The sequence below is a fragment of the Platichthys flesus genome, chromosome 16 (genome assembly GCF_949316205.1).
Source record: "Platichthys flesus chromosome 16, fPlaFle2.1, whole genome shotgun sequence".
Lineage (NCBI taxonomy): Eukaryota > Metazoa > Chordata > Actinopteri > Pleuronectiformes > Pleuronectidae > Platichthys > Platichthys flesus.
In genome coordinates this window covers 8,128,879-8,156,628 of record NC_084960.1, presented here as the reverse complement: position 1 = coordinate 8,156,628, position 27,750 = coordinate 8,128,879, and the positions used below count along the sequence as shown (strand labels likewise).

General features: G+C 38.2%; 2 protein-coding genes across 3 annotated transcripts in view; both read left to right on the top strand.

Annotated features, from left to right (window-relative positions):
* LOC133971245 (nuclear GTPase SLIP-GC-like) overlaps positions 1 to 27,750 on the top strand; it is a 45,994-nt gene that overhangs the window by 7,480 nt on the left and 10,764 nt on the right. The gene's annotated exons all lie outside the window — the stretch shown is intronic.
* LOC133971244 (nuclear GTPase SLIP-GC-like) lies at positions 4,238 to 26,592 on the top strand. Of its 2 annotated transcripts, none has more exons than XM_062408523.1 (20): positions 4,238 to 4,433; positions 4,983 to 5,064; positions 5,492 to 5,604; positions 5,984 to 6,017; positions 6,140 to 6,223; positions 7,018 to 7,111; positions 9,040 to 9,256; positions 9,378 to 9,569; positions 10,016 to 10,213; positions 10,346 to 10,512; positions 10,740 to 10,836; positions 10,922 to 11,000; positions 11,078 to 11,199; positions 11,599 to 11,772; positions 11,867 to 12,021; positions 12,111 to 12,228; positions 12,569 to 12,677; positions 12,781 to 12,914; positions 13,116 to 13,197; positions 26,211 to 26,592. In XM_062408523.1, the coding sequence occupies exons 2-20, from the start codon at positions 4,998 to 5,000 to the stop codon at positions 26,339 to 26,341; spliced, it is 2,367 nt and encodes a 788-aa protein (XP_062264507.1). In that variant the 5' UTR covers positions 4,238 to 4,433; positions 4,983 to 4,997; the 3' UTR covers positions 26,342 to 26,592. The 2 variants fall into 2 exon arrangements, with proteins under 2 accessions (XP_062264507.1, XP_062264508.1); XM_062408524.1 differs by lacking the exon at positions 26,211 to 26,592 and adding an exon at positions 13,290 to 14,236 and having other exon boundaries at positions 4,242 to 4,433.

Here is a 27,750-nt window from a genome sequence, read left to right as displayed (position 1 = left end):
AATTTCTGAGAGAGGCTGCTACAGTTGTCCTCAGGACCATCCTGACTGTACACTCACTCAGTATCAAGCATATTTACTGTATCATTTTGGAGAAATTCAGCCAGGAGAAAATTCAGACAGGAGAAATTGAAAGGAGTAGTGCACATGTCCGTGTAAATGTTAATAAAAGTTGTTAAACGAAGGAGAAGTTCCCTGTCCTCTGTAAACGAGGACTCTACAATATAAAAATGAATAAATACATAAATATTAAATCAATAAATCAATAAATAAAGGGTATACTACTCATTTTTTCACTTTATTTATTGGTTTTCACAATTGAAAATGAAACATCATACATACAGAAGTATATAAACAATTATTTTCTCCCACCTCCATCCCCTTGCAAACCTTGCTGATGTTCAAGGACAGAGAGAGCACACGGAAATTAGCAAGGGAAATGGAAATTTTTATTTACTCCAAAATGAACGAAAGAAATACACACAATATTGCATTTAAGTTACATATGGGTGAATGGAGTGAGGATTAGCCAAAGTGTAGCAACCTTTGTCAGAAATTATGGATCAAAGAGATTTAACAGAAGGATACATTTTGCACATAATGCCTTTTTCAATTCTAAATAATGAACTTTAAGGCTGAATTTCTCCAAAATGATACAGTAAATATGCTTGATACTGAGTGAGTGAACAGTCTGGATGGTCCGGAGGACAACTGTAGCAGCCTGTCTCAGAAATTATGGAATAAAGGGATTTTACAGAAGGGTAAGTATTGAACATAATGCTTTTTTCAATTCTAAATAATGAACTTTAAGGCTGAATTTCTCCAAAATGATACAGTAAATATGCTTGATACTGAGTGAGTGTACAGTCAGGATGGTCCTGAGGACAACTGTAGCAGCCTGTCTCAGAAATTATGGAATAAAGGGATTTTACAGAAGGGTAAGTATTGAACATAATGCTTTTTTCAACAAAAAAAAAGGAACTTTGCCTTTTTCAATTCAAAATAAATGAACTTTGAGGCTGAATTTCTCCAAAATGATACAGTAAATATGCTTGATACTGAGTGAGTGTACAGTCAGGATGGTCCTGAGGACAACTGTAGCAGCCTCTCTCAGAAATTATGGAATAAAGGGATTTTACAGAAGGGTAAGTATTGAACATAATGCTTTTTTCAATTCTAAATAATGAACTTTAAGGCTGAATTTCTCCAAAATGATACAGTAAATATGCTTGATACTGAGTGAGTGTACAGTCAGGATGGTCCTGAGGACAACTGTAGCAGCCTGTCTCAGAAATTATGGAATAAAGGGATTTTACAGAAGGGTAAGTATTGAACATAATGCTTTTTTCAACAAAAAAAAAGGAACTTTGCCTTTTTCAATTCAAAATAAATGAACTTTGAGGCTGAATTTCTCCAAAATGATACAGTAAATATGCTTGATACTGAGTGAGTGTACAGTCAGGATGGTCCTGAGGACAACTGTAGCAGCCTCTCTCAGAAATTATGGAAAAAAGGGATTTTACAGAAGGGTAAATATTGAACATAATGCTTTTTTCAATTCTAAATAATGAACTTTAAGGCTGAATTTCTCCAAAATGATACAGTAAATATGCTTGATACTGAGTGAGTGTACAGTCAGGATGGTCCTGAGGACAACTGTAGCAGCCTGTCTCAGAAATTATGGAATAAAGGGATTTTACAGAAGGGTAAGTATTGAACATAATGCTTTTTTCAACAAAAAAAAAGGAACTTTGCCTTTTTCAATTCAAAATAAATGAACTTTGAGGCTGAATTTCTCCAAAATGATACAGTAAATATGCTTGATACTGAGTGAGTGAACAGTCTGGATGGTCCTGAGGACAACTGTAGCAGCCTCTCTCAGAAATTATGGAAAAAAGGGATTTTACAGAAGGGTAAATATTGAACATAATGCTTTTTTCAATTCTAAATAATGAACTTTAAGGCTGAATTTCTCCAAAATGATACAGTAAATAGGCTTGATACTGAATGAGTGTACAGGCAGGATGGTCCTGAGGACAACTGTACCAGCCTGTCTCAGAAATTATGGAATAAAGGGATTTTACAGAAGGGTAAGTATTGAACATAATGCTTTTTTCAATTCTAAATAATGAACTTTAAGGCTGAATTTCTCCAAAATGATACAGTAAATATGCTTGATACTGAGTGAGTGTACAGTCAGGATGGTCCTGAGGACAACTGTAGCAGCCTGTCTCAGAAATTATGGAATAAAGGGATTTTACAGAAGGGTAAGTATTGAACATAATGCTTTTTTCAACAAAAAAAAAGGAACTTTGCCTTTTTCAATTCAAAATAAATGAACTTTGAGGCTGCCTTTTTCAATTCAAAATAATCAGAATCAGAATCAGAATCAGAATTATTTTATTTGCCAAGTATATTTGCACAAACAGGAAATTGCCTTGGTGTCATTGGTGCACTTTAACTTAAAACAACAATATAAAAACAACAATATATAACTAAATAGAATAAAATAGAATACAAATATATACATACAGTAATGAACTTTGAGGCTGAATTTCTACAGAAGGATACAGTAAATATGCTTGATACTGAGTGAGTGTACAGTTTGGATGGTCCTGAGCACAACTGTATCAGCCTTTGTCAGAAATTATGGAATAAAGGGATTTTACAGAAGGGTAAATATTGAACATAATGCTTTTTTCAACAAAAAAAAGGAACTTTGCCTTTTTCACTTCAAAATAATAAACTTTGAGGCTGAATTGCTCCAGAATGATACAGTAAATATGCTTGATACTGAGTAAGTGAACAGTCAGGATGGTCCTGAGGACACCTGTATCAGCCTTTGTCAGAAATTATGGAATAAAGGGATTTTACAGAAGGGTAAATATTGAACATAATGCTTATTTCAACAAAAAAAAAGGAACTATGCCTTTTTCACTTCAAAATATTAAACTTTGAGGCTGAATTGCTCCAGAATGATACAGTACATATGCTTGATACTGAGTAAGTGAACAGTCTGGATGGTCCTGAGGACACCTGTATCAGCTTTTGTCAGAAATTATGGAATAAAGGGATTTTACGGAAGGGTACATTTTGCACATAATGCTTTTTTCAATTCAAAATAATGAACTTTAAGGCTGAATTTCTCCAAAATGATACAGTAAATATGCTTGATACTGAATGAGTGTACAGTCTGGATGGTCCTGAGCACAACTGTGTCAGCCTTTGTCAGAAATTATGGAATAAAGGGATTTTACAGTAGCATAAAAGATTGGCTCGCTCCGTATCATGGACTACCGTACACTGTGTAATACGGGCGCACTTGAAATCAGGAAAAGACGAACGTCTGCTCACTTGACAACGAAAAGACGAACGTCTGCTCACTTGACCGCAGTCCCAGACTGGGACACCATTTGTTGATGCTCTCTCGGGCTGGCGACACCATCCGCCAGCGGCTCCTCAACACCACAGCCTCCTTCAGGTGACCCCTCATCCCGTAGTGAAGGAGCACGAAGAGGAGATGCTGGGGGACTACACCCAGAACCCATCGGCAGAGTGTAAGTCTTGAGTCTGTCATAATGAACCACCCGCCCCTGTCCAGGATTGAACGGGCAGTCAATGTGATAGGTCAGCCCACTTTCCCCATTAGAGTCCATCACAGCCAGTACCTTGTAGGGGCCCTTCCAATGGGGAGCCAGCTTCACACGGTCCTCCGTAGGATTGTGCAGCCACACCAAATCCCACCACTGCCACCAATGTAGCCGAGCGTTTTAGTTGTGTTGAATGCACCGAAAGAAGACAGAAGAAATTCATCCATTCGGGACACAGCACCCGTTTAATAACTCGTCACATATCCAACACACTCACCGAACACACTTCCGGAAAACCCCTCATCAAAATAAAAGTCACTACACAAAATAGCTTACAATGCTAAAGATAGACTAAGGATATTTTTAATTGTTGTCCATAATTCAAATATTTTGTTTGTTAGTGTACGCTTTTTTATTTAGTTGCTTTATTATGGAAGATTCGTGTTTATTTACTGTTTTAAGCAGGGTGTTCGTCGGAACTCTTGTTTTGAAGGGGTTCTAACTGAAGAGGGTTCTGACAATAGTGATGTTTTGAGGTGTGACGGCCCGATTCAATAACCATCTCTCTTCCTGTTTGCTCCTCCCCTCTCCTGCTGACCTGCTCTCGCGTAAACCAATGAGCACTCTTAACAAGTTATCAGGACCCGATCAGTAAATTACGTTTATTTCGTGTTTGATTCGCTACAGAGTTTATGAGGCTCCATTTAAACATCCTGAACAATTTTTTTTAGTGAGTTATCCCTTTAAACTTGCTGAATCTTCTTTGTGGGCGGAAGGGCGGGGACTGAATTTGACGAGTTGCTCAACTGGAGTCATATTTGTGCATTGAAGAGGATCTCGGAACATGTAAGTACGACAACTTGATTGCATTATATTCACCAGTAAATTAATTATGAAGATATTGCATCAAACAGTGTGTGTAGAAACTCACTGCACTCTTTTGTCACTGCTTTGCTTTGACAAACGATTCAATAACTAATAAAACATAAAACTAAGTTCTGTTTTAGAAGGGGAGTAACAGAAGATCAGTCTCCTCCTGTATAACCTGTATAGTTTAACATTATTAATTCATATAAATATTTCCCCTCTTAACCACACGTATATGGAATCTGATTTAACTGATCATTCTGTTGCAGCTCTTGACTGTAAACGAAACTTAAGTATCATGCGATGTTGATGGATGGCCAGTAGGGGCTGCTCAAATGAACTGAGTGTAGCTGTTTTCAAGGTGTTTCGGTTCTGTTTGGTTTGCATGCTAAATCCTCAAAGTTATGAGTATGATTTTAAATTTTTACTTTCCAATGGATTTTTTTTTCATTCATCAATAATCAATCGGATACGTTTCAGTAATGTCAAAGCAACAATGGCCGCTTCACCATTTGTTTTTCCTTTCAGTATCCTTTCTTGGACATGGATGATTTTGTTTGTAACAAACTAAGGGAGTGGGGTCTCAGCAGGTTGATACAGACTTTTAAAGGTAAAGTATAACCATGTATCTTTGGGGAGCACAGATATATTAATGAATCACCACCTAACACAGACATAAGACGCTTAAAGGAGTTTAATACTGACATATTAGTCTCAGTGCACACATAGTCTGTGTTCACAATGTATGAGAAGCACCAGCAATAAATACCCTTTTAATTTTCACACACATAAGGACACATTCATTCACTTGATAGGAATGATTGTTGTGTAGGTGTGTGTGTAATTGAAACAATTGTCTAAGTACAATAAGCTATTAAATCGAGTCCAACAAGAAATAAAATATGCAATGATCTAATCAAACCATGTTTACCCTAAGGGACTTACATATCCTTTAAGATTAAACCAACAAATGTACCAACATCCATTTCGCTCCTAATGAAACAATAACTATTTGTTTCACCTGAATATTTGTACAGATGAAGAAATCGATGAGGTCCACTTTTACAATCTTGAGGATGAAGAGATCAAAGAATTGATCCCAAAAGTTGGACCAAGGAAAACATTCAAGCGACAATTCAAGTTGTTAAAGGTAATATTCCGCACTGTAGACGATTTAAACTAATACTTGTGGATATGACAGGAAAAGGAGAATGAACTTGTGTTAAAGTTTCTGATAATGCTGATGCCACTAGATGGACATAAAGAGTTTTATAAAAATGTCGATGCTGTTATCGATTAGCGAATGTTTCCTATTATTACTTTAAAAAATAGAACACATCTGCAACAAAACAGGAAACCTTGAATTCAGCTACTCAAGTAAGTTACACACAGTTTTGCACATGTTAGTGAAATCTGAACCGTTTATTGCAGTCATACAGATTCTATTTATCGTGTGTTTGATCATTTTGTTCTGTTGGATGTTTCTTGATTAAATGTTTGAGGAGTCAAATATATATGTTCATTCTCAGGTTTTGCCATCCACCAGTGATGCAAATGATACAAGTGAGCTATCTTAAATCTTAACGTATTATTATCGAGACAGAGACCACATTTCAATATTTTGAGAAGAACTTGTAACAACCTTTTTCTTGCTTCCTTTTTTATATACGTATATAAAAAACAAGGAAACATGGATATGAATCCTAGAGAGGAGTCCAGCCAATGCCAGTCACCAAGTGTTAAACGTAAAAGGCCGAACTGTGCAGCAGGTATTTATGTTTGATCCTAAACAATAGCAACCTACAATATGCAAAATAAAAAAATATGCAAATATATCTTTGATATGAAAATGTACCTGTTTTTAAGTCTTTGTAATTGGCTGCACTACAAAAAGAGCCCTGTTGGAAATATATCAAATATTGTTACATTTAATCCCATTATCCTGTATCAAACCAACAAATGAAAGAGTGAAGATCCTCTCAGACTTGAAGGAAGTTGCCTCTTTTGTAGAAGTGGAAATGTTTGATGGTTGTTGACTGGAAGCTATCATCATTTACATCTATTGTTATTAAAAGGCGTTTCTGAGTTTCTAGATAAACAATTATATTGGTTCAAGATTATCGTCTTGTAATATTATAATATCATTCATGAAATCTGTCAAATTTAAGTAAAGTAAGGTTAAATCAAGACTGGGGAAAAAAATACCAGATGATCTAGTGGGCACCCCAAGAAACAATATTACACATTTTTCAATTCATTTTAAGGCATTGATAAGAATATCTTTTGCTGAAGGAGAAGAATAAAAAATATATGAAACAAAGGACTTGAGGTTTAAATTTGCTCAATATTCGCTGAATATCTTTTTTTTAGTTAAAGTTATCATTCATGAAATATAATTAGTTTTCTAAAGCAAAACATGCTAAACAAGATTACTGTTCTTCTTTGAAATTCCTTTTTTTGCAGTGTCAAAGTGTGATGAGGCACTTTGTTTTCTCATTGTCCAAATTTTGGAAATAATAGTTCATTGGTCCTGCTTAATATGTTTTGACTTTGTATTTGGCAGAGGAATCCATAATGTGGGAAGTGCACGACATAATGAAAGACGTCAAGAAAAAAATTCCAAATGAAGAGGAGTCAGAGCTCAATGATTTCCTGAAGTAAGTAATTTCTATCTCTGACAACAGGACTAAATTTTTTTAAGGATTGTTGTCATGTTGGAACCCAAAGCAAACACCAATTGTCAGATCTGAACAAAAGGAGAGTTTTATTTGAACAAATAAACAAAGGCAGGCTGTGGCTGCAGGGTTCTGGCTGGTTAGGATGTCCACGGGAAAATGAAGATGATGACGAGCGGCAAGGCACCCGGGAAGTCTAGGTACATGGAAGAAAATACACAGATTAGTAATTCTCAAAGCAAAGAAGACGAGGGCCGAGAGAATCATGTGAGCTTGCTCTACCAAACAAGACGGAATTATCTGGCAGCGTAGTGGAGTGAAGACCAGGCTTTATTATTGAGAGGTGATTAGATGAGTGAGAGAAGGTGTGCCTTGTCAGCTGCAGCGGGGAAGCCAGCCACACCCCCGTGCCACACACACGACCTGCAGGGGAAGAACAGAAAGGGGAAGAGAGAGAACAACAAAACAACAAACAGAATCATCACAAAAATGGACACCAAAAGTAGCAACACCACAGGCAAAGGCAGCACTCCAGAATCCTGACGTCGTGGGCCATGTTCAACAAGGAAGGGGCAGTTTAGGCCTAGGCCAGAGTAGGCCTTTTGGAACAAGGTACCACCATCAGAAATCCGATAGTTGGTAGGCATGGAAGTCCGGCAGGAGGAGGCAACAAGATGTGCTCAGGCTGTCACTCAGGCAAAACAGGAGCAGTGGGAAATGGAAAACAGGCAGAAGCTTCCTGCTTTCATTCCCAAACCTCCAGCATTGGCTGAATGAAGATCCATCCTACTCACTATGCTCAACCAGAACTTCCCTCAAGCACATCCTCACATGTTGTAGAGTAAGTCTCACACAAGGTAGGTATACGTGGAGACACAACCAAGTACTCAAATGCCTGGCAGCAACTATTGAAACAAAGAGAAATGTCAACAATGCCTTGCCATCCAAAACACTGAGCGCAGTTCCAAAGACACCTTTTGTCCGAGAAGGGGAACAGGGACAGCGAGGGCCTCCTCTAATGACTAGACTGGGAAATGCTGGTGGATTTAGACCAGCAGCTAAAAGTCCCATCACACCTTACCAGTACCCTGAGAGGAGGTTGTTGACAAAGCAAATGTGAGAAAAAGGCTTCGGTATGAAGAAATGGCATCTATGGCAACGAGGCTGGAAAGCAATAGTTCACCCGCTGGAGGTTGGTGGTAGGGGTCGTAATGCAACATCCACCATCACGTTGCTCGAAGATCTGGGAATCCACGAACAATCCCTGAACCAGACCACAACTTCTGGCAGTTGGTATCTTAACTTGTTAAGAAGATCTTCAAACATACAAGGGATACTCTCAATCCTGTCTTATGTTCATTTGGACCTCAGTAAACTAAAGAGTACTGAATCATGTTTGTTATCATGTTTGTCATTATGACAAATACATGATGGCCATCCATCTCACATGAGGCCTTTTAAAGGAATGTGAGATGGTAGTCTGACCGGTTGATGTTCCACCCAAAACACGTCCATGATTAATTAAAGACACTAAGTACTACTTTTTTTAATCATATGCTTGGTGCTACAATTATTTTTGTAATGGGAGTAAAACTGGATTCCCTCTGGAACTCTCTCCCTTTCCATCATCCGATCCTCCACTGAAACATCTAATAGTAAATTGAAAACTACATTTCAATTCATTAGCCTTTCAATGTGCCTAGATGGTTGTGCATTATTATTGTTGTTGTTATTGGTATAGGTAGTGATTATTATATTGAAAGTATTTTTTTTATTGTTCTTAATTTCACTGTTGTTTTTGTGTTGTAAAGCACTTTGGATCAATAATGTGTTTCAAGTGCCATTTGAAAGGAAGTTTAAGTTATTTCTAATAAAGCCAATGAACCCATAATTAAACTTATGTACCACAGGAATAAAATCTCTGATTTGGAGACAAGAAAAAGGATGCTGGTCGGTGTCTTTGGAAAAACCGGGGCTGGAAAGAGCTCTTTGATAAATGCCATTGTTGGAGAGACGAATCTTCTGCCCTCTGGAAGCATCTGTGCATGCACCTCAGTCATATTCAAAGTGGAGGCAAACAATGACAGCAAAAAGTATGAGGCAGAAATTGAGTTCATTAAAAAAGAGGTGAGTATGTTGATCTTTACTTTTTACAAGTTGACAAGTTACAGTGTCGAACCAAATAACCTGTTGCCAGACATTATATGCCATTTAATTCAACTTACCTGATGATTAATTACTTTATAAGGACTGGAAAGAGGAGTTGTGGTTTAACAAGAATCTCCTGGAGGATGATGATGATGATGCTCGTGATAAGATGACAGCACTGTACAGAACAGATTGGAAATCAAAATCTGTTGAGGAACTCATGGACAAGAAATATTTCAAAGAAATTCCGGAATTCCTCAGTTCGGACAAGAAAAAGTTGAAATGTGATTCTGTAAGTAAAAAAGTATTTATGTTGATTTAGATGTATTTTTATAGACACTTATTCAGAAGTTTGGATTTTGTGTTGGTCTTTTAACAGTTATATTGAGTCAGGTCATTAAATTTAACTAATGCAAAGTGTATTCTTAGTTCTACTCATAAGCATGAATGCAACTCAAACCATTTAAACAGGACCTAATTCATTTCTTTACACTCGTTCACCAGTGTAAGGTTGTTTATGTTTAAAACATTGATTTACATATATGAATAATGAAATACCTGAGTGTTCATTATCACTTAAAATTTTACTTTTGTCTCGTCTGCAGGTTTAATTATCTAATTTTAACCCTTTGTCTTTATTTATTTCAATGATAGTGTTTCACTGTTCTTCATATTTTTAAAATGTGTATAAATCTAATTATTTGCATTGTTTTATTCAATTAATTTATTTTATTTCAGGCTAAAGAGCTAAGTGAAAAAATTGTCAAATACATAAGCGCCTCAAGCGAGGAAGACGATGGAGAGAGACAGTACTGGCCCTTAGTGGAATGCGTGACTGTCAGGTTGCCTAACAAGGATCTTCTTAAGCATGTCACACTTGTGGACCTTCCAGGAAATGGAGACCGTAACAAGGGCAGAGCCAACATGTGGAAAAAGGTCACATATTCACATTTACTACTGTTTATTGTATTTAATATTGTATGTTTGTATTATCTGGAAACTGTCAAATTTATTACAAAGCATTGATAATTAATTGTTCATAATTAACTTGATATTATGCCTCATCAGATGGTTGGAAGTTGTTCTACTGTGTGGATTGTGGCTGACATTAATCGAGCAGCATCAGAGACAGAAGCTTGGGAGATCCTTCAAAATGCCAGTAGCCTGATGGGAAATAGTGGCGAGTGTCAGCGCATTCACTTTATCTGCACCAAGTCTGATGATGTTGGTGTGCAGTAAGTCATTTAAGATTCCACAAGTATGAGTTTCTGTTGACTTTGTGCTGCTGTTGATCAGACCCTGGTGTCAGCATTGTGAATAACTGTAAACGATAAGGCAATAGACTAGTTCAGAATCTACCTTGCAGATAAAATCCAGAGTTCATATCCAGATGGTCACAAAGCTCTGTACAGAAGTTCCCCAATTCCAAAGAATGTTTAATTTCCAATTTTTTTTCTTGTAGGTCAGGAGCTGATGTTCGTGGTCTTGTGCTCAAAAGAAACGAAGTAGCCAAGCGCCAAGTGAACAAAGAATTCAAAAAAGAATACAAACAATGCAGTGTGAGTTTCTGCAGACCAACAGAAATCTGATAAACAAAGATTGTACTGAATTCAATCCTCATCATCATACCCTTATTCCTTTCAGGAACAATTCTCATTTGAAGTGTTCACTGTGAGCTGCAAGGAGTTTAATGAAAATGTACATCTACAGCCAGATGACACTGGTGGGTAAAGTGTTTCTTCATATAATAACATGTGTATGTCAAGTTTAAAGTATGACCCAAAGGTGTTTTTTTTATAGAAATTCCCAGACTTCGGGATGTTCTGCAAAGTCTGAATAACAGTCACCCAGAGGCATTAAACTATGTGTCTGGAGCTCGTGGGATTCTCTCTCTGATTCAAGGGACAAGATGCAGGGGCGTGGTAAGATCGAGTAATGAAACATCTGTCATTGTGTTAAATCCTCCTTATTTACATTTACATTCCCAGAAAATAACATTAGTATCAAAAAGTTATTTGCAAAAATTCATTTTGACATGGAGAAGTGAAATAACTTTGTGTAATGCCAAATCAATATTGAAAGAGTCTACAAGTCTTTCCTACTCTCCTTATTGGCATTTATGTTCCCAAAAATAACATTAACATCAAATAGGTATATGCTCAAATGCAGTTTAAACATGGAAAAGCGAAATAACTTTGTTTAATGTCAAATTAATATTGAAAGGGTCCTTCCTACCCCACATGTTTGTTGTTTTCTTCAACCATGTTCAAAATCAAGACTTCTGTAAATAAAATACAAAGGGAATTTGTGTTTTATTTTAGGCTGAAAGTAAAATGAAGGCTTGCAGCGACCTTGAAGAAAAGATGCAGCATGGACTCAAAGTACTCCAAAAAGCAATCGACGAGATTTGCAGGACTTTCAAACGATGCCTCACTGAGGGGGTTAAAGAATCACAAGATTCATGCGAAGGACAGATGAAGTCCATGTTACATCCTGTATGTATTTATACTTCAATTTAACAATATGTTTTGCCGTTCATATCTATTTGAATAATATATTAATTTTTTTTTTTTAAATGTCCCCTATCAGGGAAAAAAGGGTGGGGCTTTCCACAAGACATTGAAGTTTGCTGTTATGAACAATGGCGCCTTCATAGCAAAGAAAGGAAGGAAAAAGAACATCAACACGATTTTAAGTTCAAAACTGACTGGCTGCATTGATGACGAATTCAGGATGACCTTCCCGTGAGAAATTACAGTGATGACATTCATTATTTTTGAAGTTTTATTGTCTAAAGGATGTATTATATAATGTAAGCATTTCACTTTTTCAGAAATGAAGATAAAAGTGGACCATTCAAGGGCGCCATTGATTCGTTTTCACTGGACACAGAGGGGATGATTAACACCTACAAAGATGTTGATCTGCAACTGCGTTTTCTCAAGACAGAGGTGTGTGTGTGTGTCTTTGTGTGTGTGTGTGTGTGTGTGTGTGTGTGTGTGTGTGTGTGTGTGTGTGTGTGTGTGTGTGTGTGTGTGTGTGTGTGTTTGAGAACATGGGGATTCAAAGCTGCTCTGGCATCACTAGTTGGCCAAATACATGACTGAGACACTTGGTTTTTCCCTCAAATATTATTTTTTGATATTGTGTTGAGCTCTACTTTAAATATTTATATATTTTTTGAGGTTTATAATAACACTCTCTCTCTCACTCTGTCACTCTGTCACCTTGTGTGTGTCTCTCTCTCTCTCTCTCTCTCTCTCTCTCTCTCTCTCTCTCCCTCTCTCTCAGGAGGACAAACTCAAGACAAAACTCAAAGAAATCATCCGGGAGGATAAGAAAAAAATCTACAGCAGTCTGACGGAGACAATTGAGGAAAACATGCAGAAATGCTATACAGGTGATAAAGAAGATCATAGCATGTACAACCTGCGGTTAAAATAATGCACATTTTCATCATGATTGTACAGAAACATGGGTTTGACAACAGTGTTCTATTACAGACGCTGCTAACTTTACAGGAAAAGGCTCCCTGGAAAACATGAGGCGCACTATTGATGAGCATGTACATGATAAAAAGGACACCATGTTCAAGATGGCGAAAGACAACATGCTGAAGCAACTAAATGAGCTGAAGGTATGTCATATTTTCATATCTTTATCTACAATTCAAGGTAATAATATTCAAGTGGTGTAATACTCTGAAAGAAGATTGTTCTCCAAAACCTGTCTGAATCTAAATACACATCTAAACAGTTAATGCATGTATGATTCAGCTAATTTTGAACACATAATTTGGCTGTGTGAGTGAAAAGTAATAGAGATGGTTTTGATTTAGGGGAAAATCTTGGAAACGCTGGAGGAAACCCTGATGGAATCAATCGAGCGGTCACTCTGGACAGATGACTGCTCATTCCCAGGTAGAGAACATATCATGATAGAATTATTCATTGTAGCGTAATTGATAGTGTGCATATTTTACAAAATAAGCTTTTGTTTGTTTGCTTTTTAGATGTTTCAGTAGCGGTTGCCAGGGTGGAGACATTCTACAGTCAACTGGAAGCCAACCCAAATCCAAACTGAGCTTTCAAACAAATGTTCCTTACTGTCAATGACAAACAATGACAACACATTACAAGAAGAACCCAACAAAAATACACATTACACTATAATACACATTTTCATCAAGATATTATCCTTGTTCTCTTTGGTTCTACTTTAAATTTGTTTTTTTGTACATTACATGCAGCGATTTTAATGTTTGTTTTGGCATCGGGCATTTTCATCATGGACTGATCATAGTCCAAAAGAAGGTGGCTGACATGCAGAGGTCCACAGTCTCGTTCAAATCAGGAACACTGTGGTGAAAATGCTACAGATCTTTGCCACTGGGCCCGAATGGCTTTGTCTTTTCAATGCTAAAACGTTTTCATTTTTTTCTGTCAATGATTTTATTTAGTTTCTTGTGTATTACTTGATTAGCACATAAGTGCTTCCGATATTAAGGATGTTTAACGTGAATCTGAGATCTTGAATACCAGTTTTAATTATAGGCTGGATTAGACATAAACTCTTAGCTTTTCGAGTAATGATCTCAGATGACTTTGTTTCATTCTACTTTTTATCTTTTTTTGATCTTGCTAAAGATATTGGATAAATGATTATTGCTGTGTTCTGGGAGGCAGAAAGGGAAGTGTGAAAACTTGTGGTACTGGTTGGACACCAAAAATCTGTTAGCTTATGCGACATTATCATTGTCATAATAAATCGATGCGAACTTTATTTACTGTTTTCAGGCCAAACAATCTCAGTACAGGAAAGCTGAAGGTATAGAAGTTGTGCAGGTTATCAAACGCAAGAATAATTCATGCAAGAAAACAGAACATGCAGACACATGGATGGTCTATCAATGGGGATAAAAATGTTTTTATTACTCAAATAAACAAATGATCAAACTGATTTTTCTGTGATTCATGAAGCATGACACTAAAGGTTTTTGTGTTGGTGTTACTCCAGTGCGCAATGTGGGTTCAAAACAAACAAGGACATTTTGATTGAAGCAGAAAGTACATTAACATAAGATGCATCTAATGAGTCAATTGTGCTGACAAACCATGAGAGGCCTTTTGAGAGATAATAAATACATAGGCTCACACAGACCATCCTACTCTCTGTCACACACATACTCTTACATGTACCGCCATACACTCTCACACATTACTATACTCTTTTACATTTACCATCATACTCTTTCACACACACCACTAAACTCTCTTACATGTAGCATCATACTCACTCACACACACACTTCTAGTGTTGTCTGCCTCGGGACAACCAGTGAGTCCCAAGGCATAACCCTGCTATATTGTAATGTGTGTATCTGTATATTTACATTGTCATAATATTTATTTTCTTATAATATAGTATTAATATAAATATAATTTGTGAGAGAGTATGATGGAACGTGTAAGAGAGTATAGTCGTGTGTGAGAGAGTATCAACATCAGAACATCTTCTTCCTGAGGATTCTCGTTTGAGTATTCTCCATACTCAGACACAGAGGTTCTCTAGTTCTTTCAAACTTTTAAATGAAGGCAGTGACTATAACAGTAAGTCTATTACATTGGTCAGTGTTTTTCACACTGATTTGACATTCATATAGTTTAGACTTGTAAGCTGCACCTGAAGCTTCAAGGATAAAAAACCTGCTGAATTAATTTTATATTCCTGGATAAACAGGGCGTCGCTTGTTCTGCAACAGTGAAGTTGACGTCCTGACTGTGTGCGTCACGTTATGTCTCGTGTTGTGTCGCAGGTTTAAACATGTTTCTCAAAGTCTGGAGTGAATCAAACAAACACAAAATAAACGTCAGTCATGTACGTGTCCTAATAACCTATCGTCAAATTCGGATTTTTGATCAGTACATGAAGTTTATTTAGTGTTTGAGTCGCTACAGAGTTTATGAGGCTGCATTTAAACATCCTGAAAAATTGATAGATAATGAGTGAATTTTCATTTATCAAGGTGCTCTACCTGTGTGAAGTTGGCCCCCCGTCTCATTCAAAATATTAAAATGACACTGCTGTTCGTTTGTGCTAGGTTTGTGCTGGTTTGTGCCGTAAAAATTATCGTTTGTGCTGGTAAGGATTTTGAGTAATTCAAAATTGCATTTTCTGGCATGTGACGTCACCCAGCCCCCCGTTCACGCCCAAATCTCATCAAAATAGTCCCAATCGTTAGTGCTACGTTTGTGCTGGTTTGTGCCGTCAAAAGAAATTGTTTAGCTATTATGGTTTCTTAGTTTTTCCCGTTTGATTTTTCACACATGACGTCACTCAGCCCCCCGTCCTCCTTCAAATCGCGTCAAAATGGTCTCTATCGTTAGTGCTACGTTTGTGCTGGTTTGTGCAGTCAAAAGAAATATTTGTGCAATTATAGTTTAAAAGGTATTCCAGTTTGATTTTTCTCACGTGACGTCACTCAGCCCCCCCTCCATCTTCAAATCGCGTCAAAATTGTCTCTATGTTTAGTGCTACGTTAGTGCTGGTTTGTGCTGTTAAAATAATTTTTTTTTGATACTTTACTTTTTAAGTAATTAATAGAACTTTATTTTCCCTTCTTGTTATGTAAACAGACCACTTGTCATGCAACCATCACCCCTAGAACGTTCAAATCGCGTCAAAATGGTCTCTATCGTTAGTGCTACGTTTGTGCTGGTTTGTGCAGTAAAAAGAGATGTTTGTGCCACTATAGTTTAAAATATATTCCCGTTTGAATTCTCTCATGTGACAAGTTATTATTAAAACTTGATTTTGCTATGTTGTTTTGTTATGTAACAGCCCCCTGTCAACGTCAAAATGTCATACAAATAGTCTCATTTGTTTGTCCTACGTTTGTGATTTTTTTCTGCTGTCAAAATTAATATTTGTACCAATTAGTAAATGTTTATAAACTATTGTGAAGTGATAAAATAAGGGGGCTATGTGAATGAATGAATCCCAAAAGGATTTGTATGAAGGCCACCGATTGTCCGGTAAGAACAGATGATGTCAATGTCCTAATAACAAAATAAGAAAGGTATGTATTTCCACACGCACACTCTCTATATGTTGATGGCAGGATGAACGTGATTTGACTGATGAACACGCTAATGATGACGCTCTCCTCCAGCTTCTGTATTGACAACAACTGGACAGGTGGGTCGGGGGGGGGGGGTTCGGGGGACCATGAAACTGGACTTGGGATAGCCAGTGAAGGTCAGGGTCTCTATGGAACTCTGGGATCAAGTGATTGGGTGACCTTTCTATCGTCCCCCAATCCCGGGGTGCACAGCTGGAAGCCGCTGGTAGAGAGCAGGTTTTTGAAGAGGAGTAATGAGCGACAGGATTACTTAACACCACAATAAACTTGAGAGATATAGTTATTTCACCAATCTGTAGCCTACTTTCTGGTGATTGTTCTTGAAAAAGAAGGAACCCCAAATAACTTCAACGAACTTCATCTGTCAAAGGTAAGATATAGCACCCAACATTACACATTTCTTTAGAAAAACTTAATGTTTGACCAGAAATCAAATTGAACTATGTTTTAAATACATTCGTTTTAGATAAGAAATGAAATGCATATGATAAAAAAGCTGCTAGTCATTAGCAAACTAACAGCTCATCGTGGGAGAAAAACTCAACGTATCAATTTGGAGCTGACACGAGTAGTGGGGGATGGGCATGGCTAATGTACAGTGGAGGTACCTTTTATCCAGTAAGTGGTAGTAGTACACCAATATCAGTAAATTAAAATAACAAATTGTAACAATTCTACCTTAAAATAACAACTTGAAAAAAATTGTGCCGCTACAATTACTTTTAATACGGAGAATGGCATCTCCGGCCTTGCCATGGGTGTCGGTAGGGAAATTACTAGGGGAGCAAAAAACTCCTTAGTGCTGCTTAAACGTTTTGCGCTAGGAGTACGAGGGCACATTGTACCTCTTTACATGCCCAAATGCAAAGGTGTTGATAGCATATGATAGGCTGATGTGGACCAAAGATTTTAACAGCTGTAAACACTTTTTTTCTTTTTCTTTTTTTTACTGTATATGGTTATATGTAGTATAATATATCTATAACAAACCTATGGAGAATGTATGCATCTCATGTTAAATTGGATATCTGGTTACACATCGTTTTACCATATACAATACTTTAAGACCTCAGATTTGTGAGAGACATTGTCAAACCATTCTGAAGACCTAGAGAGTTATATTGCATCTCAATGACAACTAGATCTAACTGAACAGTCATCACATTTATTAACACGAACTAACAACATAACAAGCAAGGATTGTACATAAATTACATTAAAACTGAAATTACAAAACATTACTTCTTGTAATAGACGTACATGCTGTGATCAAAAATTCAACCAAAGACATTAATTACAAATGTAATGGTTTTCCCTTAGATGCCGAGGATCCCATCTTGTGGCCACGATGAGGTCACTAAAGTTATGTTGGCAGCCAAGGACGACATATTGCACGGCCAGGAAATTGTGCGACCCTCACATGCAATCTGGGCAAATCTGAGTGAGGAGCTTGGATGCAGAATGACACCAAAAGCCCTGTACACCTATGTCAAACTGAATAGGCATGACATTTGGGAAAAGCTGGGGAAGATGGAGGAACATCCTGAGGAGTCTCCCAGTTCAGATGACCGCCAATCGGACACAGTTGTGTTCGAACTGCAGATTCCTTTTCAGGAATGGAAGGAGCAGTTTTTGGAGGAAGCACTGTACCAGTGCAGTGAAACCAAAAGCAATGCAAGGCGTTATTCAATTTTAAAGCCCTCTTGGACTCGCCTTCTAAGTGAGAACATTTGGAGAGCAAAACAGTCTGAATGTACCCTTACCTTTAAAAGGGCAAAAGTGCACCCCAACAGTGCCTCAAGGTGCCTAATTATAGTTGGTAGCTGCACAGAATGCCATGGTACACTGCAGATAACCGCAGACACACTGCCAAAGGAGCATGAACCCGTGATCCTGGACTGCTCACTGGAACAGGTGAATGAAAGTCTCCACAGCGGCAAAGGAAAACGACATTTAGCCGGTGAAGAGAGGGTGAAGGTGTCGGAGGAGCTCTGGCAGGGGAAACAACTTCCTCATGTGTGGAGAGCAGCCAAGGCCAAAGAGCTGATGTCCATGGGCGACCCTGAGCCAAGCCACCTACCCAGCCTATCTACTCTGAGAAAGGCAAAGTCAGACAGGGGAAGTAAGGAGTTGCAGCACACAGATCCGGTCTTGTCACTGCAGCTTCTGAAGTACAGTGCCAGTTTGAGTGGGAGCATTTTTGACATTGGGCTGGACAAGTTCTTTTGCCACTACTGGACCCCTTCGCAGATGGAGGTGTACAAGTCCTTTTCAAAGCTCCATGGGTCCTGTGTTAGCTTTGATGCCACTGGTGGTGTGGTAAGACGACTGAGCAGGTATATCAAGGAGTCCTGTCTGCTCACACTGGTATACACACACCGGTAGTACAGATGCTGTCTGAAAAGCACAACATTGACAGCATTGCAAACTGGCTAATTGAGTGGCATAGAGCAGGGGCACCAATTCCAAAAGAGGCTGTGTCCGATTTCTCACTGGCATTATTAGGGGCTCTTGTCAAGGCCTTCACACCTCAGCCCGACCTAAGGGCTTTCATAAATACCTGCTTTGGTGTACTACTGGGTCACGCAGACTCACATCAGTTACCTCCCTGCTTCATGCGAGTAGATGTTGCCCATTGCATCAAACTCATCACTCGATGGGAATGTCTAAAAAAGGGACGCAGAGTGAAGGACTTTTATGTGAGGGCATTTGCACAGCTTTTGCAATGCCACTCAATTGAAGATGCAAGACACCTCATCCAGTCAATTGCAGTTGTGGCCCTTAGCGAGTCAGAGGGAAATGATGAGCATGGCAGACCAGTCAACTCCGAAATCTGTAAAACTGGTCTCAAAAAAAGAATTGCAGAGGGCTACAACCCTGACATATGCCTGGATGATGATATGGACCAAAGCGGAGTGACTGAAACATCCAACCATTCAGTGACTGAATGCAACACAGATGCAAGATACTGGGTTGCCGAAATCTGTGTTCAGGGCAGAATACTTGCATCACATGGGGGTGACCGGGATAATCTGCATTTCCTTCCTGAGCGGCTTCCTCACTTAATCAGGATGTGCTCATACCTGCCAATATGGACTGGTGTGATGGTCAAATATTTTGCAGGCAGCACGGCCACCGGCAGTTCTGCTCATGTAGAGGCGGGATTCAAAAATCTGAAACGTGGCTTATTTAAACATGAAAACCTGCCCATACGCCTGGACCGTTTCATTAGAACACACCTTGGTTACATCGAAGGACAGATGCGGCTTTCCTCTGCAGCGCTCTCAGTCCATTCAAAGGACACAGAGCCAAATAAAATGGACACACCTCCAGTTGAAGGGGAGGCAGAAGACAACCCCATGGAAAACTGGAGAGGCCTTGCTGTACCACCAAAAAAGAGAAAAAGCTATCTAACCCCATGCCCAGAGTGGCTTCATGTTGACACAGCTCCTAAAAAACAAAAAATGCAAATTGGCCTTCTACCAAACGGCAATCTGACCAAACCTGTTAAGATAGGCAAGGCACAGGTCAGTCTTCAAAACACATGTGCATTTGACTCATTCTGTCAGTGTCTCTGCTCTGCATTCTGTGACAGTGAAAATTTCAGAATATACATACAAAGTCACCAGGAAAACAGTGACATTTTCAAGTTAGTCACAAGCATTGTGACAAAGGGAATCAACAATGATGCCTACAGACAGAGGGCAGAAATCCTCCTGAACATTTTTGACCACAAAGTACTGCATTCAGGAGCAAAGCAGGTTAATTCTGTGTGTAACATTGCCCATATCATCACAAGGTTGATGAACCATGCTCCTAGTCTGGTGACAGAGACCCAGTGCTCAAATGCAGACTGCAGGAGGGGTTTGCCTGTCAGGAGGCCAGTTCCCCTAGTACCTGTTGATGGGGGCATTATAGAAAGAGACGGCATTCAAGGTCTCCAGGCAGCACTTGTGGAGGGAGTCGAACTGCAACCCTCAATATGCCTAAGACCTCTAAACACAGAAGCAGCTAAGCCATCAATGGAAGTGGACCCGTCCATGCCAGCGCCCCTTTGCATTGGTATGGTTGACCATGGTTACTCCACAGGTGCAGCACTGTGGGTCGAAATTGCTGCAGAGTGCACCTACAGACTCCAAGACTTTCCCATGGACATCACCATTGGAAATGAGCAGTTCCTCCTTAGGGGCGTTGTTCATTTTACTCCAGGGCATGACTGGCAAGCTATGGGACACTATGTGGCATTCTGTAGGAGGACGTTCTCGGCATGGGAGCGGTATGATGACCTGACCAAGGGGGTTTCCACAGTACAGGAAACACATAGCGTGCAACCTCATGTTTTGTTCTACACAAAAGAGCAGTAAAAACATTCCATTCATGTTCTGCTTCATGTTCAGCAAGAGATGCTATTTTTATAAAATCTGATTTGTTGCTATTTTTGCACTTTGTTTGTTGATTAATAAATGGCACACGCAGTTGCGTTGCCAACCTGAGAAATTGCCTCTTTACTCCTCTTATCACATTTCCGAATACCTTTAATCCTTTGGGTTCATACAAATGAGATGGGTGACTTTAATTTGTATTTGGTAAAGCCTTGATTGGAATAGACCTATTAAGAATTGATGCGTCGATGTCATGAGGTTGTATTTTAATTTTTCAAACACTGTCTCACAAGGTCTTACCTATACAAAAAAAAAAAAAACTTCCTTTGGTGAGTGAAAAGTGGTAAAAATAGATACCTAGGCAGTTTCTTCTGCTTTGCCGGTCAAGTGGTACAGTGGTATGGTTGCCTGCTGCTCTGGCTGAGTGCACATTCTGTGCATCTATTTGTTTATGTTTCATCTCATGACCCTGCTACTTACAGCAGATACCGTGACAAGTGGCTAATAAAGAATATTACATCTAAATCAAAACCAGACTGAAGTGAACCAAACTCAAATGTATTTGAAAATAACGCACAAAAAACAAGCAAACACCTAATATAAACAGGACATACAAATGTGATGATTGGGGAACAATCAATTATTTTGACGGGACAAACGATAGAGCCTATTTTGAGATTTCAAAGTGGACTGTGGGCTGGTGAGGTCAAACGTAGGCATAATGAAGCTTTAACATTAACTTAAAAACTATAGTTGTTAAGAATTGAAGGTGATGTGCAGAACTTAAATGCACGACTCAGAACTCAGTAGTTGAATAAAGAACAAACTTTTACTGGCAGGATACGGTACACAGGTAAGCAAACATAATCCAAATAGGGCACACAGGTTCAGTCCGAGGTCAGAAACACGAGTAAACAATGAACATACGTAGCACGGAGAAATACAATAAACACAACCTAAAATGACGAGAACGCAACGAGTAACAAGAATACAAGACAGCACAAACCTGGCACAAACGATAGAGACCATTTTGCCGCGATTTGAAGGTTGACGGTGGGCTGTGGTGCATAACAAGAGGGCAAAATTAAGTTGTATTAATTACTTAAAAAGTAAAGTATCAAAAACATTTCTTTTAACAGCACAAAGCAGCACTAACGTAGCACTAAACATAGAGACAATTTTGACGCTATTTGAAGATGGAGGGGGGGCTGAGTGACGTCACGTGAGAAAAATCAAACTGGAATACCTTTTAAACTATAGTTGCACAAATATTTCTTTTGACTGCACAAACCAGCACAAACGTAGCACTAACGATAGAGACCATTTTTACGCGATTTGAAAGAGGACGGGGGGCTGAGTGACGTCATGTGTGACAAACCAAACGGGAAAAACTAAGAAACCATAATAGCAAAACACTTTCTTTTGATGGCACAAACCAGCACAAACGTAGCACTAACGATTGGGACTGTTTTGATGAGATTTGGGCGTGAACGGGGGCTGGGTGACGTCACATGCCAGAAAATGCAATTTTGAATTACTCAAAATCCTTACCAGCACAAACGATAATTTTTACGGCACAAACCAGCACAAACCTAGCACAAACGAACAGCAGTGTCATTTTAATATTTTGAATGAGACGGGGGGGCCAACTTCACACAGGTACTTCACACAGGTGGAGTCATATATGTGCATTACAGAGGATCTGGGAACATGTAAGTACGACCACTTGATTGCAGTATATTCACCAGTAAATGTGTGATGAAGATATTACATCAAACAGTGTGTGTAGAAACGGAGAGGTGAGCATGTTGATCTTTACTTTTTACAAGTTGTGTACAGTGTAGCTGCAAATAACCAGTTGCCAGACATTATATGCCATTTAGTTCAACTAACCTGATATTTAATGTCTGTTTTAGGACTGGGAAGAGGAGTTGTGGTTTTACAAGAATCTTCAAGATGATGATGATGATGATGCTCGTGAAAAGAAGACAGCACTGTACAGAGAAGATTGCAACTCAAAATCTGTTGTAGAACTCATGGACAAGAAGTATTTCAAAGAAATTCCTGAATTCCTCAGTTCGGACAAGAAAAAGTTGAAATGTGAATCTGTAAGTAACATGAAAAAAGTCTTTATATTGATTTCTATGTATTTTATTTATATTTTACTCAGTTAGTCAGCTGTTAAGATTTTTTGCTGGTCTTTTAACAGTTGTATTAAGTCAGGTCATTACTTTTTAACTAATGCAAAGTGTGTTCTTATTTCTAGTCAAAAGCATCTAATTCATTTCTCTACACTCGTTCACCCGTGAAAGGTTTTTGAAAGTTTAAATATATATATATATAAAAATAATAAAATACCAATAAATGTTACTTTTGTTTTGTCTTCAGGTTTAATTACTTTCGGTGATAGTGTTTCAGTTTTCTTCATACTTTGAAAATGTGTATAAATATAATTATTTGCATTGTTTGACTCAATTCATTTTTTTCAGGCTAAAGAGCTAAGTGAAAAAATTGTCCAGTACATAAGTGCCTCAAACGAGGAAGGAGATGGAGTGAGACAGTACTGGCCCTTAGTGGAATGCGTGACTGTCAGGTTGCCTAACAAGGATCTTCTCCAGCATGTCACACTTGTGGATCTTCCAGGAAATGGAGACCGTAACAAGACCAGAAACAACATGTGGAAAAAGGTCACTTCTTCACATTTATTACTGTTAATTGTATTTAATATTGTATGTATGTTTTATCTGGAAACTGTGAAATTTATTACGAAGCACTGATAGTTAGTTGTTCATAATTAACTTGATATTATGCCTAATCAGATTGTTGGAAGTTGCTCTACTGTGTGGATTGTGGCTGAGACTAATCGAGCAGCATCAGAGAATGAAGCTTGGGAGATCCTGCAAAATGCCAATAGCCTGATGGGAAATGGTGGCGAGTGTCAGCGTATTCACTTCATCTGCACCAAGTCTGATGATGTTGGTGTGCAGTAAGTCATTTAAGATTCCAAAAGTATGAGTTTCTGTTGACCTTGTGCTGCTCAAAGCTCTTAACAGAAGTTCCCCAATTCCAAAGACTGTTTCATTTTCCAAAACTTTTATTGTAGGTCAGAAGCAGATGTTCGTGATCTTGTGCTCAAAAGAAACCAATTAGCCAAGCGCAAGGTGAAGGCAGAGTTCCAAAACGAATACCCACAATCCAGCGTGAGTTTTTGCAGATCAACAGAAAATCTGATAAACAAAGATTGTACTGAATTCAAGCCTCATCATCAAACCCTTATTCCTTTCAGAAACAATTCTCATTCGAAGTGTTCACTGTGAGCTGCAAGGAGTTCCATAATAGCGTACATCTACAGCCAGATGACACTGGTGGGTAAAGTCTTTCTTCATATCATGACAAGTGTATGTCAAGTTTAAATTATGATCCAAAACTGTAATTTCTTTTTATAGAATTCCCAAACTTCGGGATGTTCTGCAAAGTCTGAATAACAGTCACTCAGAGGCATTAAACTATGTGTCTGGAGCTCATGGGATTCTCTCTCTGATTCAAGGGACAAGATGCAGGGGCGTGGTAAGATCGAGTAATGAAACATCTGTCATTTTGTTAAATCCTCCTTATTGACATTTACATTCCCAGAAAATAACATTAGTATCAAAAAGTTATTTGCAAAAATTAATTTTGACATAGAAAAGTGAAGTAACTTTGTGTAATGCCAAATCAATATTAAAAGAGTCTACAAGTCTTTCCTACCCCACCTGGTTGTTGTTTTCTTCAAGCATGGTCAAAATCAAGACCAGTATAAATTTCATAAATTCGAATGAATTTGTGTTTTATTTTAGGCTGACAGTCAAATAAAGGCTTGCAGGGACCTTCAAGAAAAGATGCAGCATGAACTCGAAGTCCTCCAAAAAGCCATCGATGAGATTTACAGGACTTTTGAACAATGCCTCACTGCGGGGGTTAAAGAATCACAAGATTCATGCGAAAGAGAGATGAAGTCCATGTTACATCCTGTATGTATTTATACTTTAATTTAACTTCTTATTTTACACTTCATATCTATTTGATTAATATTTATGATAAAATATTGTTTCTCCTCCCAGCGAGGACAAAATGGCAGTGCCTTCCACAAGAGATTGAGGTTTGCTGTTATGAACAATGGCATCTTCAAAGTAAAGAAAGGAACGAAAAAGAACATCAACATGAATTTAAGTTCTGAACTGACTAGCACCATTGATGATGAATTCAGGATGACCTTCCCGTGAGAAATTACTTAATAACGACATTCATTAATTGGATAAAGGATGTATTATAGAATTTTAGCATTTCAACTTTTTCAGAAATGAAGATAAAAGTGGACCATTCAAGGGCGCCATTGATTCATTTTCACTGGATACAGAGGGGATGATTAACACCTACAAAGATATTCGTCTGCAACTGAGTTTTCTCAAGACAGCGTTGTGTGTGTTTGTGTGTGTGTGTGTGTGTGTGTGTGTGAACAATGGGATTCAAAGCTGCTCTGGCATCACCCGGCGGCTGAACACCTTAATATGACACTTGTGTTGGTTTTTCCTTTTTGAAAGTATATACATATTTCTTTTTTTGATGTTTGCAATAACACGTTGAAAATTCTCTCTCTCTCTCTCTCTCTCTCTCTCTCTCTCGCACTCTCGCTCTCTCTCTCTCAGGAGGATAAACTCAAGACAAAACTCAAAAAAATCATCCGGGAGGATAAGAAAACAATCTACAGCAGTGTGACAGAGACAATCGAGGAAAACATGCAGAAATGCTACACAGGTGATAAAGAAGATCATAGCATGTACAACCTGCAGTTACAATAATGCACATTTGCATCATGATTGTACAGAAACATGGGTTTTAATAACAGTGTTCTATTGTAGACGCTGCTGAGATTAAAGGAGTCGGCTCCCTGGAAAACATGAGGAGCACCATTAACAACCATGTGCATGATAAAAAGGACACCATGTTTCAGATGGCGAAAGACAACATGCTGAAGCAACTAAAGAAGTTGAGGGTATGTCATATTTCATATCTTTATCTACAATTCAAGGTAATAATTTTTTTTGTGTTGTGTGTAACATTCTGTAAGATACTTTTGCTCCAGTCACTGTCTGAATCTAAAAACACATCTAAACAGTTAATGCTTGTATGATTCATCAAATCTTGAATTCATAATTTGGCTGTGTGAGTGAAAAGTAACCAATGGTTTTTGATTTAGGGGAAAATCTTGAAAACGCTGGAGGAAACGCTGATGGAATCAATCCTGCTGTCACTCTGGACCAATGACTTCTCATTCCCAGGTAGAAAACATATCATGATAGAATTATTCATTGTAGTGTCATTGATAGTGTATATATTTTAACCAATAAGCTTTTGTTTGTTTGCTTTTTAGATGTTTCAGTAGAGCTTGACAGGGTGGAGACATTCTACAATCAACTGGAAGCCAACCAAATCCAAACTGAGCTTTCAAACAGATTTTCCTCACTGTCAATGACAAACAATGACAACATATTACAAGAATAACACAACAAAAATACACATTACACAACTATAATACACATTGTCATCAAGATATTATCCTGGTTCTCTTTGAGTGTACTTTGACTTTGTTTTTTGTATCTTACATGCAGAGATTTTAATGTTTGTTTGATTTTATTCAGTTTTTTGTGTATTGCTTGATTGGCTCATGAGTGCTCCTGATATTAAGGATGTTTAACATGAATCTTAGATCTTGAATACCAGTTTTAATTATAGGCTGGATTAAACTAGTAGCTTTTCAAGATATGATCTCAGTGTTGTATCATTGTTGCTGAGACACACCTGAGGTGAGTAATTGTTGGCACACCTAGTCCCTCCTTTGGTGAGACTGCCTATGTGTTCTCTCATCTCACATTCTCTTGTTTGTTATGCTGGCTTTTGTAGTTAACAGATTTGTGAGGAAGATTTGAGTGTTTTAGCAGGATTTTAGTGAGTAATGTAATAAAGTAAAATGTTGATATATATATTCATTTTTGCATTGCCTAATTTGCATATCAAGGTAGTGATTGTGATATTATTAGATACAAATTTGACTCTATTCACCTGTAGTTTCTCATTAACAAAGGTTAACTATATTTGTGTTTTGCCGAATTAGCTGTAAACTCAAGACCCTGGTACCTTAGTCCTTTGAATATCACCACTCAGCTCCGACAAAGAGAAGAAAAACCAGCTTATCTGATAGAGGAGCTGGGAGATGCTGCCATCCTGTCTGACGTGACTGGGATGACTGGGTGCTCACTAGTGCACCTTCACTAGCCTCACGATTCCATTATGATTCAGCAGTCAATGATTCAAATGCACAAAGATGCATTTCGATGTATCATATCCACAACTTCCTAGATTACTGGTTGCTTTTTCATCAGTTAATAAAATCAAAATTGACAAAATAAGGTTTTGAATAAAAAAAATCAGACTATAAAAGAAATTCTATGAGTTTGGTCAGTGCTCTTCACAATGATTTGACATTCATATAGTTTAGACTTGTGTGCCGCACCTAAAGCTTAAAAGGACCAACTGTGATTTAGCTTTTACTCTTTTAGAAGCATTTTTTTTTTTTACATGCTTCTATTTTGAAAGTGAAGTTCCTGTAAAGACGCGGACTGAGTGTTATGAATCTCTAACTTCACAAATGAAAAGTCTTATATTTTAGCGACCCTTTGAAGAAGCACAAGCTCTTACGCTGTTGTTGAGCGAAGTTTAAAATAAACCCGGAAACATCAGTTGAAAGTCTTGACCATCTTTCGGGGAATAGGCTACAGATAGATAAAGGATAGTTTTCATTTTTGTCCATAATTCAAATATTTCGTTTGTTAGTGTACGCTATTTTATTAAGTTGCTTTATTATGGAAGATTCATGTGCAGTCCTGTGATAAGCAGGGTGTTGGTTGGGACTC

Coding starts and splice junctions, on each gene's coding strand:
- LOC133971244 (XM_062408523.1), top strand. CDS start 4,998: ATGGATGATTTTGTTTGTAACAAACTAAGGGAGTGGGGTCTCAGCAGG. Junction 9,257..9,377: donor TTGAGTTCATTAAAAAAGAG/GTGAGTATGTTG, acceptor TTACTTTATAAG/GACTGGAAAGAGGAGTTGTG. Junction 12,229..12,568: donor TGCGTTTTCTCAAGACAGAG/GTGTGTGTGTGT, acceptor CCTCTCTCTCAG/GAGGACAAACTCAAGACAAA.